This window comes from Tachysurus vachellii, chromosome 2 (genome assembly GCF_030014155.1).
Source record: "Tachysurus vachellii isolate PV-2020 chromosome 2, HZAU_Pvac_v1, whole genome shotgun sequence".
NCBI classification, from domain to species: domain Eukaryota; kingdom Metazoa; phylum Chordata; class Actinopteri; order Siluriformes; family Bagridae; genus Tachysurus; species Tachysurus vachellii.
In genome coordinates, this window is record NC_083461.1 from 2400571 (window position 1) to 2410570 (window position 10000).

Consider the following 10000-nt stretch of genomic DNA (forward strand, 5'->3'; position numbering starts at 1 on the left):
TAGGAAGTGTGTGCGGACGCTTTCAGGAGGCCATGAAGAAGCAGCAGATCGTCACAGTGTTACAAAACACACACTCTGAACCTCAGAGACTCGCCCTGCTGCTCGACGACAACTTTTACTACCACAGCATGAGATACCAAGTGTACCAGCTCGCCCGCAAACGTACACATACTGCAGTTATTATTATTATTATTATTATTATTATTATTATTATTATATTTCTATTATTTTTAGTGATAATGTGACAATTATTTGTCATTTGTATGATTTTATTTATTCCCTTATGTTGATGTTTGCATTTTTTTAAAGAAATAAATTTTAAAAAATAGCAAACATAAATAAGAGAATAAAAGATTATATGGTTAAATAACAAAATATAGAATTAATAAAGATTTATATAAATGTTTTAATATATTTATATTTTAAAAATATTATATTTAACTATACCTTTAAAAAGAACAATAAAATGGGATAAAAGGAAAAAATCAATAGAAATTTAATGTATTCATAATTTACTCAAATTTATTATAATTACAGAATAGATTTAAAATCAGTAAATAAAAAGGTTTAGAATGATAGAAATGTCTGTGTATAATTGTGTTATAATTGTGTTAAACCTCTCTCTCTGATTGGCTGCAGATTCTGTGGGCTTCTGTGAAGTTTACCTGCATTGTCCACTGGAAGTGTGTCTCCATAGAAACAGGGTCAGAGGTCAACTGGTGTCCGATGATGTCATTATTGTGATGTCCAATCGCATGGAGCCTCCGAACACGGAGAAGAATCAGTGGGAGAAGAACAGTGTGACTGTGGACAACACACACCCGGTCTCACACACACAGCTGTATGACGCACACATGCACACACAAACGGCTGTATGACACACACATACTGTACACACACACACACATGCACGCACGCATACACACATGCACACACACACACACACACACACTCAAACACAAAAAGCTGTATGACACACATGCACGCACACACACATGCACACACAAACAGCTGTATGACACACACACACACACGCACAAACACAAAAAGCTGTGACACACACATATGCACACACAGCTGTATGACACACACACACAGAGAGAGAGAGAGAGTTGGAATGAGAGTGAGAGATCAGTGTGGTATGTAGATGAAATGCTCTTTCATATTCATGTTTAATAAAAGAACTAAATAATAAAGGGTGTGTGTGTGTGTGTGTGTTAGACAGGAGTTGCTGCAGGTGATTTCTTCAGCAATAGAAAATCCTCTGAGTCCAGTTCATGATGATTCAGAACAAAGGGTAACACACACACACACACACACACCCTTTATTATTTAGTTCTTTTATTAAATATGAAAATGAAAGAGCATTTCATCTACATACCACACTGATCTCTGTCCAACTCTCTCTCTCTCTCTCTCTCTCTCTCTCTCTCTCTCTCTCTCTCTCAGGAGGCAGACAGACAGCTCTGTGCCTGCAGTGTGGTACATCAGGTGGATCAGGTGTGCAGGAGACTCATCTCTCAGTCCATGGCGAAGGCCAGAGGTAATAAAGTTAATCAGCATCCTCTGGCCAATCAGAGTGCAGTATTCCTCAGCACAGGTACATGATGATGATGATGATGATGATGATGTTTTGTGTAGCGCTAACAGCGAGCGGTGACGAGCTGAAGGCTTTAGCCCGAGATCTGAGTGAGGAGAAGAGTCGGTTCCTGCAGGAGCTGAGAGTTCAGCTTCTCCAGCAGCTCGGACAGGACGAGTGTGTGTGTGTGGAGCGTGTGGTCACCATCGCCACCGACACGTTTACACACAGAACACACGTGACTATGGAGCGAAGCAGCCTACGCTCGTGAGACACAGAACATGTTTATTAACACACTGACGTGTTCAGTGCTCAGTGTGTGTGTGTGAGAGAGAGAACATCAACACGTCTCATCAATTCATTCGCTTCATCAAGCTTTTAATAAGATTTAAAAATCCTCTAAATTACTTTATCATTATTCACTAAATTAAGAAACTAAACGCATTAAATTTCTGTTATTAATTACAATAAAACCAGACACTTGATTAACGACAATAAATGTTAATTGTCAATAATATTAAAGATGAAAAGATCCGCGTGGACATTTAGATTTACTGCATTATGTATTTATATAGAAAGTAATTCATTCCTTTTGTTTGTTAATTAAAAAAGTTTGTTTTATTTAGAGAAACAATGACGTCCTTCTGTAATTATTTCCTGATGTTTACAGATCGCTCGTCTGTCGGTACAGAATCATTCATCAGTTCTGACGAAATGTGTAATGTTTTATTCTGTGAATAAACGCTGCTGAATAAATAAATTCTCCTTTCTAAAATGACGTCACTACAGAACTCGAGCCACATGATGTTTTTAATCAGTTTGTAAAATTCAGACCGTCAACATTTTTAAATCACAATAGATTTTGTAAAACTAGTCAGAAAGTCCATCAGCTACAAAACTCCCACAATCCTACACGATTCTCTCACACGCACACACGCGCGTATACATACGCACGCACACACACACACGCGTGCACACACATACACGCACACATACATACACACACGCGCGCATACATGCACACGCACACATACACACACGCATACATACACACACGCACACACACAGTAATTTATAACATGATCACAACTCTACTGAGTTTTAAGAGATTTCTGAAATGTAAAAATAAACATTTAAACCTTCTACATGTGTAAAAATCTATAAAAGGATTTTATAAAACATGAAATCAATCACAAGTCGTTATGTAGAACATCACATGAGATGATTTATAAATAAAGAATGTTAAATATAAAGAGATTCGAATTTAAACCTGACGCTAAAACAAAACAAATTTATTAACATAGAAATGGAACTTAAGTAGATTTTCTAAGAGAGAAATGTGAGTATAAATATTAAATACTTTTCATTTAGAAAGTTAAACATGTTGCTGTTACATTTCTGTTCTTTATGATATTAATAATACGGTTTGTGGGCGTGGCTTTGAAGGCCATAAATAGTACAGAATTTAATACTGAATATAGAAGGAGATACTGACGGGGAGCAACTGTAAGTGGGCGGAGCTTCAACACAAAAATCTCTGCGTCTATAGACTGAAAGTCACAGAACAGAAAGTGGGCGTGTCCATAGTACACAACAATGACAGCGGCTGTAAGTGGGCGTGGCTTTCTAACCAGACAGGAATGTGGACGTGCCGTAGGGCAATAAGAGCGGCTCAGAGTGGGCGTGACTTAATGTTAGAAAGAATGCGCTATTACGTACCATCTAAATATTGAAACATTTATGTGGGCGTGGACTTAAAACGCAGAACAGAAAGTGGGTGTGGTCTTTAAATTACACACTGGATAGGATAATGACAGCAGTCAAGATAGTCAAGATGTTCCAGACGTTAGAAAGTCTCTGAGGGGGCGTGGCTTTAAGAACATGGCTGCCTGAATGCTATAGAAGAGGAAAAGTGGGTGTGTCCTTTTTATTTGATGTTTAATAGGGAGCGACTCCGGTTAAAAACTAATGAGGGCGTGTCCTTTAAATTGTGTACTATTTATGGAAGTCAGAGTGTATGTGGGCGTGGCTTTAAGACTACGAATTATGTCTATGTAATAACGTATATGTAAATTAGGCCAGCTGTGAGAGGAGGTGTGGCTAAAGAGCACAGATGAGAAAGTGGGTGTTGCTGCGACTTCCAACCCCAACTTCCTCTCTAAGTAACAGCATAAATACAGATTTAGGAGATCAATAAAACGTGTGTGTGTTGTGTGTGTGTGTTGTGTGTCACTTGCGGTGCTGTCCCTGGGCGAAGTGACAGGCGAACTCGTACTTGTCACTGCAGTGAACACCGCAGACGTTACACTGAAACGGCTGATCGTAACCATGGCAACCCATATGCACCGTGTAGAGCACGTTATCGCCGAAATACGTCTGGCAATGAGGGCAGAAGTACAGCGTCTGAGCGTTGATTTGTGCCAGTGGGGAAGATTCAGGACTCAGGAGCGTGTCTCCGTTAGGGTCCTGAGAGGGTGGAGTCAGAGCATGACCTTTGACCTCCCTTTGATAGCTCTCCCTCACCTGGGGAGGCGAACCGGGATGCAACCCGTCACTGCAGTCTTGCTCCTGATTGGCTGCCGGTTGAGGAAGAAGGAGGGGTTTGTCCTCGCCTATGAACAACTTGTCCGGTTTGGTCTGTGTCGAGGTCGCGCTCGTCAGGCGGCGGAGTTTGTGTCGGCGGCGGCGATGGTGTGACAGGTTGCTCCGGTCATTACAGCGGAACGAACAGAGCTCGCACTTATACGGCTTCTCACCCGTGTGAGAGCGCATGTGAGTCTCCAACTGTCGCTCATACGCCGAGGAGAAGGGACAGAGCTGACAGCGGTGAGGCTTCTCTCCTACACACACACACACACAACAGACGGTGGGGTGAAAGGAAGGAAGGAAGGAAGAATAAACATAAAAAAAGATGAAAGAGAAAAAAGCAAAGAAAATATTAAAGAGAAAATAAGATTCCAGAGAAAGATTAAGTTCTGTATTATTAATAGTTCTCTAAGCATTAAGTGTGTCCAGTAAACAGGGTCGGTGTGTTAGTGTACAACACGTCTTATGTACAAAAGATTTACAAGACCCAGAGTCAGACCTGTGTGTGTGCGCATGTGCTCGATAAGTCTGGCCTGCCCCTTGCTGGCGTAAGTGCAGTAACGACACCGGAACTTTCCGTCGCCCGTCCTCTCGAATCCGTCCGCGTCCAGACGCACCTCGATAGACGCCAGTTGATCCATCGCACTCTTTTCCGCCTCACACACACCTGAAACAGGACAGACACCAGTCACAGGCAGGTCGCACCACGAACAACATTCCCTACAAAACCACGCCCCTAAACGCTTCATTTATTTTCGGGGCGTTGCTTCAAACGGCATCCTGCGTGTGACACCCTCTCACCTGTCTGCAGATCCTGGTCACTTTTCTCCCCGTTCACAGAAGACGACAACGTGTTGACGTGATGTGTCTGCTGATCGAGATACTCCTGAAAGTCTCTCACAAAGTCCAGAGGCTCCGCCTTCATCTCGTTCATCGTCCAACCAGGACGTGCCGCTGATTCCATGCGCTCGATCCGCATCTACGCCGATCTGAGACACACACACAGTATAATTCAGTCAGTATGAATGTTGGAGACTAAGGGCCTTTTTACACCTGGTCACTTCACACGTTTTCTGTGATCAGATAGCTGTCCGATGGTAAAAAGACCAGGTCTAAATGCCCTCCGAAACGTTTTGGAGACGGATATAAATCCGATGGTTCAAACCCCTTCAGGAGGTGGTCTGGGACGCATTTCAGATGAAACTGGACAGGTGTAAATGAATGTGGTTGTTCAAGCCACATACGTCAGCGCTATACTCCTCCCAAACGGAAGTACGTCACTTGCAGGTGATCTTTCACCCAGGCGTCTCGTTGGGTCTTAAAATGCGCTGCTGCTGCCAGCGAAAATGCAGCAAACAGTAAATACTGGTTTTTGTAACATAACCGCCGTAACCAGTTTTTTCGTCTTCTTTTTAATTGCATTCTGAAAACCGCACACACCAAAGTGTGTTCCGTTTCAATTACCCCAGAAATGAGGTAAAATATATTAGCATTTTGGGTGGGAGTAGAAAGATCGGATCGATATCTGATTCGCCGAGACACATTTACGTGGCCTAATGTAAATGGAACAGTTTTAACAAATCAGATAGCTATCGGATCAGAGACAACACATGAAGTGACCGGGTGTAAAAAGACCCTTAAAGTTCTTTAACTACTGGGCGTGGTTATGCTAATATGGGGCGGAAATATGCAAATAAAGGCACAACCGCCGGACGGTTAAAAATGGTCCATCTTCATTCCTTTTATGGAATTTATTGATTTCAGGAAATCACTTTTTAAATTAAAGTACATTTGTTTATATCTATTGTTGTTTACTTATTTACCCTGCAACTCATTTACTTTTACAACAAATAAATATGGTCAGAATAACGTCCTAGTTTATTTAATGATACAGATATATTATTCAGAACTCATGTAAATGTAGTAAACATTAAGTTTGACTTTATTTCACTAAAATAACGATGGATTTGTTTACCTGTGTTTATGGAGCAGGTGATTAGCAGGCGATAAAAACGACAAATAAGACCGACATTTCAAATTAAAAAGTCAAACTAAAACCTAAGGAAACAAATACGAAGTTACATTATGCTGTAAATCCTAACATCATCCTTGTGATCCGTCAACAAACCAAAAGAAATGTACACAATAAACCGAAGCTAATTGTGTTGCTAACCAGCTTTAACTGCGCCCAAACCCGTTTTTTCTCCCACCCGCTTTCTGACAAACCCCGCATGCTGCTCAATGATTGGTTATTAATTTCAGCCCGCGATTTGATTTGACCATGAAGGTCCGGTACTCAAGATTACAACCAATCCGGACAAAGGGGGCGGGATGTACACGACTACGAGTGGGGAAAAAAACCCTGGTGTAACGCTAAATTGGGTCCCTAGGAAAAATTACATAGGTTCCTACCTACAAAATAAGGACAACAGTTTTCTATCAACGGCTCAGTGGATTTATTAAATAATGATGCAGGATTTTGTGAATTATGAAGTTAAAAAATACTATTTGTAACACGTGTATTTAAAAATAGATCAGAACGGCATACGTGACGTTGTCGCGCACACACATTTTAGACGCCGGACCAGAAGAACCCGTATGTAAACAAGTGTGAAAATGGCGGCGCCCTTGTTTAGGTTCTGCGGGAAGGTGAATAAATCAATCAGAACTTCTTTAGTTTAAGTTACAAACTAAATTATATTAAATGTAACGACTGATTATTATGTTTTAATCTGTAATAATAATAATGACCTCAACGTAAGTTAAGTTTAATGTTAATAATGTGGGAATTTGGTGAGTTTTCAGACTTATTTTACTCAAAACTGCAGCTTTTACGTGTCAAATTTAACAACATTATTCTTTAATGTTCTTCTTGTCTTTAATGCATCTTAAATTTTAAATATGTTTAATGAATTGTAGAATTGGTAAAGAAACGAGGTTACTGTCGCACAGTGATGACGTCTAGTAGCTGTCAGGATGGTTATTTTAATTAGAATATATTAAATCTATTAATTTTTACAGTATTTTTCTAATAAACGTTGCATCATTAATAAATACTTTTTAAAATTGGTGAATAAAATGAAAAAACAAAAGACTGATTCAGTTTCTGATCCTTTTAATCAAAGTCTCATAATTGTATTTTTTAGGTTTTATCTGTTTTGCATATTGTATTTGTTTTGTACTGATTTTGCATGAATGTTTATATAAAGATCTTATACCATTTCTGTGTCCTGTAAGTGTTCTTGATTTTCCAGTGTGAGGAACAGTGAGTGAGCGAGCGTTTGGGACACGACGTGTGTGATTCTATAAACACAAACAGTTTGTTATTAACAAGTTGTGCTTGATATGATGGCTTCAGGCGAGCAGGCAGCTGACGCAGCCGTGGGCTTCGTGCCGGCCGTTTGTCCGTCGCTTTTCCGCTCCAGCAGCCGGATTTCCTCCTTTACAGACGTACTCAGAGGAGGAGGCCATGATGAAGGAGACGGGTGAGAAGGAACATAACATCCTCAAATAAATAAACCTCAACAGACAAACCTAATGAGAAAGAAAAGAACAATTAGGTATGTGTAATGTTTATTAGGAAGCTGTACCAGAAGAGAGACCCATGCCTAGAGGTGTGTGTGTATAATATGATGTTTATGTGTATTGACTTTTATAAATTTGTGTTAACAGTGAAAAGGTTTGCTCATGAACGCATCGCTCCGTTTGTGTCCAAGATGGATGAAAACTCTGCGATGGAGCCTGAAGTGATCAGATCTCTGTTTGAGCAGGGGGTCAGTGTGTGTGTGTGTGTGTGTGTGTGTGTGTGTGTGTGTGTGTGTGTGTGTGTGTGTGTGTGTGTGTGTGTGTGTGTGTGTGCGTGCGCTGCAGATCATCAGAGATTACAGAGCACATTACCGTAACATGGTGCTGGTGTGTGTGCGCGCGTGTGTGTGTGCTGCAGATCATAAGAGATTACAGAGCACATTACCGTAACATGGTGCTGATGTGTGTGTGTGTGTGTGTGTGTGTGTGTGCACAGTTGATGGGGCTCGAGATAAGCACAGCGTATGGCGGTACAGGATCCTCCTTCTTCTCCTCCATCCTGGTGATTGAGGAGCTAGCGAAGGTGGACCCGTCCATATCGGTGCTGTGTGACATCCAGAACACGCTGATCAACACACTGATTATCAAATTGGGCACCGAGGAGCAGAAAGAAAAATATCTTCCTCGCCTCGCCACTGACACGGTCAGAGCACAGAGACACCAACCGCACTACAGCTATAAATATATGGACACAGAGGCCACGCCTTCTTCACTGTAATGGACATATAGGTCACATCCACTTCACTATAATAGACACCAATGCCACGCCTCCTTCACTATAACAGACACAGAGGCCACGCCTCCTTCACTATAACAGACACAGAGACCACGCCTCCTTCACTATAACAGACAGAGACCACGCCTCCTTCACTATAACAGACACAGAGACCACGCCTCCTTCACTATAACAGACACAGAGGCCACGCCTCCTTCACTATAACAGACAGAGACCACGCCTCCTTCACTATAACAGACACATAGGCCACGCCTCCTTCACTATAACAGACACATAGGCCACGCCTCCTTCACTTTAGATGAAGGATTCGGACTTAGACCTTCTTGTCTTGTCAGGGTCCTCACAGTGGGAGGTCTTGTTTTTATTAAAAATAGTGTAATACAGATAAATGTGTGTAATATATGTAAAGTAAAATAACAAGAAAATTACAAATAAAATCTCTTTCAAATAAACAAACAGTATTAGAATAAGTAAAAGTAATTAAAATGTAAAGATAATAACAAACTATGAAACACTCCAAGTGTAAGCCTGTGTTTGTTCTATGATGCACACACTATCAGCAATAACTGAGTGTAACACACTAAACTTGACTCTAGGTGAATGTGCACTAATAACTGGATCTAAAACCCTTTTTCTACCATTTATTAGTATGTTTCTTGACGTCTTTATGCTTCTCAGCGACATCTTAATATATCTCGGTTGAAGCAAATAGCCATATATGGGTAAATATTTGCCGTCGCTTCCTGTGTACGCTTTAGCTCTGGTTACGTATTATAAGACCTTGTGGTTTCAGATCAAGCTCACTGCTCACAATGTCACTCACTGTGTGTGTTGACATTTAAACATGCTGCTGAACATCATATCATTTCCTGAGCGTACAAAAGATTACATAAGTTCATATAAAAGGTAAAGAAAACTTATAACAGTTCTATAATCTTCTTTCAGCTAAAATGGGTCTTTATCCAACTGTTTAGGTACAGTGTCTGTTCCTCCTGTTGTTAAACCAGCTTCCTTCTGGATCTCTTCTTCACAGTTAAATCAGATACATTCAGTTTCAAAGTTTCCTTTAGTTTCCTTTAGTTTCCTTTAGTTTATGTTCCACAGCTTCCTTCTTCCTCTTCCTTCTCTTTTGGCTGCATTAATTTCACTTTGTTTCTTTATTGTATTGGATGAGATTGTCACATAAGGATAACCAGATTTATGGCAGTTACTCCTCTCTGTCTGTGTGTCTCTGTCTGTCTGTCTACATAATAAAGGGAGAAAATGTGACTGTGTGTGTGTGTATTGGTGTGTGTGTGTGTTGCTCTGCAGGTCGGGAGTTTCTGTTTATCTGAGGCCGGCTCGGGGAGCGATGCTTTCTCTCTGAGGACCAGAGCAGAGAAACGTGGAGATCAGTTCGTCATCAACGGATCAAAGATGTGGATCAGCAGTGCAGAGTACGCTGGAGTGTTCCTGGTCATGGCTAATGCTGATCCCTCAGCTGTGAGACACACACACACACACACACACACACA

General features: G+C 41.0%; 3 protein-coding genes across 5 annotated transcripts in view; 2 read left to right on the top strand and 1 right to left on the bottom strand.

Annotated features, from left to right (window-relative positions):
• Nucleotides 1–2357, top strand: part of LOC132842055 (uncharacterized) — a gene marked incomplete at its 5' end in the record, with an annotated part of 3908 nt that extends 1551 nt beyond the window's left edge. The window contains 5 exons of the mRNA XM_060864763.1: nucleotides 1–162; nucleotides 640–841; nucleotides 1222–1297; nucleotides 1450–1543; nucleotides 1642–2357. The exon at nucleotides 1–162 is cut by the window's left edge and continues 100 nt beyond it. Coding sequence (XP_060720746.1) covers nucleotides 1–162; nucleotides 640–841; nucleotides 1222–1297; nucleotides 1450–1543; nucleotides 1642–1850 — 743 coding nt within the window. The remainder of the gene's footprint in view (nucleotides 163–639; nucleotides 842–1221; nucleotides 1298–1449; nucleotides 1544–1641) is intronic.
• A 13-nt stretch (nucleotides 2358–2370) lies between these two features.
• On the bottom strand, nucleotides 2371–6379 carry LOC132861888 (zinc finger protein Pegasus-like). Of its 2 annotated transcripts, none has more exons than XM_060893540.1 (4): nucleotides 6141–6379; nucleotides 4967–5154; nucleotides 4665–4832; nucleotides 2371–4419 (listed from the first exon to the last, which is right to left on the bottom strand). In XM_060893540.1, exons 2-4 carry the CDS (start codon nucleotides 5142–5144, stop codon nucleotides 3809–3811), a joined length of 957 nt encoding a protein of 318 aa, XP_060749523.1. In that variant the 5' UTR covers nucleotides 5145–5154; nucleotides 6141–6379; the 3' UTR covers nucleotides 2371–3808. The 2 variants fall into 2 exon arrangements, with proteins under 2 accessions (XP_060749523.1, XP_060749532.1); XM_060893549.1 differs by lacking the exon at nucleotides 6141–6379 and adding an exon at nucleotides 5331–5471.
• Nucleotides 6380–6659: 280 nt separating this feature from the next.
• acadsb (acyl-CoA dehydrogenase short/branched chain) overlaps nucleotides 6660–10000 on the top strand; it is a 6054-nt gene continuing 2713 nt past the window's right edge. The window contains exons 1-5 of one of the 2 annotated variants that reach the window (XM_060893576.1): nucleotides 6660–6814; nucleotides 7524–7650; nucleotides 7838–7938; nucleotides 8187–8393; nucleotides 9798–9968. In XM_060893576.1, coding sequence (XP_060749559.1) covers nucleotides 6782–6814; nucleotides 7524–7650; nucleotides 7838–7938; nucleotides 8187–8393; nucleotides 9798–9968 — 639 coding nt within the window. In that variant the 5' untranslated portion in view covers nucleotides 6660–6781. The remainder of the gene's footprint in view (nucleotides 6815–7523; nucleotides 7651–7837; nucleotides 7939–8186; nucleotides 8394–9797; nucleotides 9969–10000) is intronic. The other variant, XM_060893585.1, reaches the window with a different exon arrangement.

What these genes read in the sequence shown, in the direction of transcription:
- LOC132861888 (XM_060893540.1), bottom strand. Translation starts at nt 5,144, where the DNA reads ATGCGGATCGAGCGCATGGAATCAGCGGCACGTCCTGGTTGGACGATG. An exon ending in TGACCAGGATCTGCAGACAG is followed by an intron (nt 4,833 to 4,966) that starts GTGAGAGGGTGT and finishes GTCCTGTTTCAG; the next exon opens with GTGTGTGTGAGGCGGAAAAG. An exon ending in GCACATGCGCACACACACAG is followed by an intron (nt 4,420 to 4,664) that starts GTCTGACTCTGG and finishes GTGTGTGTGTAG; the next exon opens with GAGAGAAGCCTCACCGCTGT.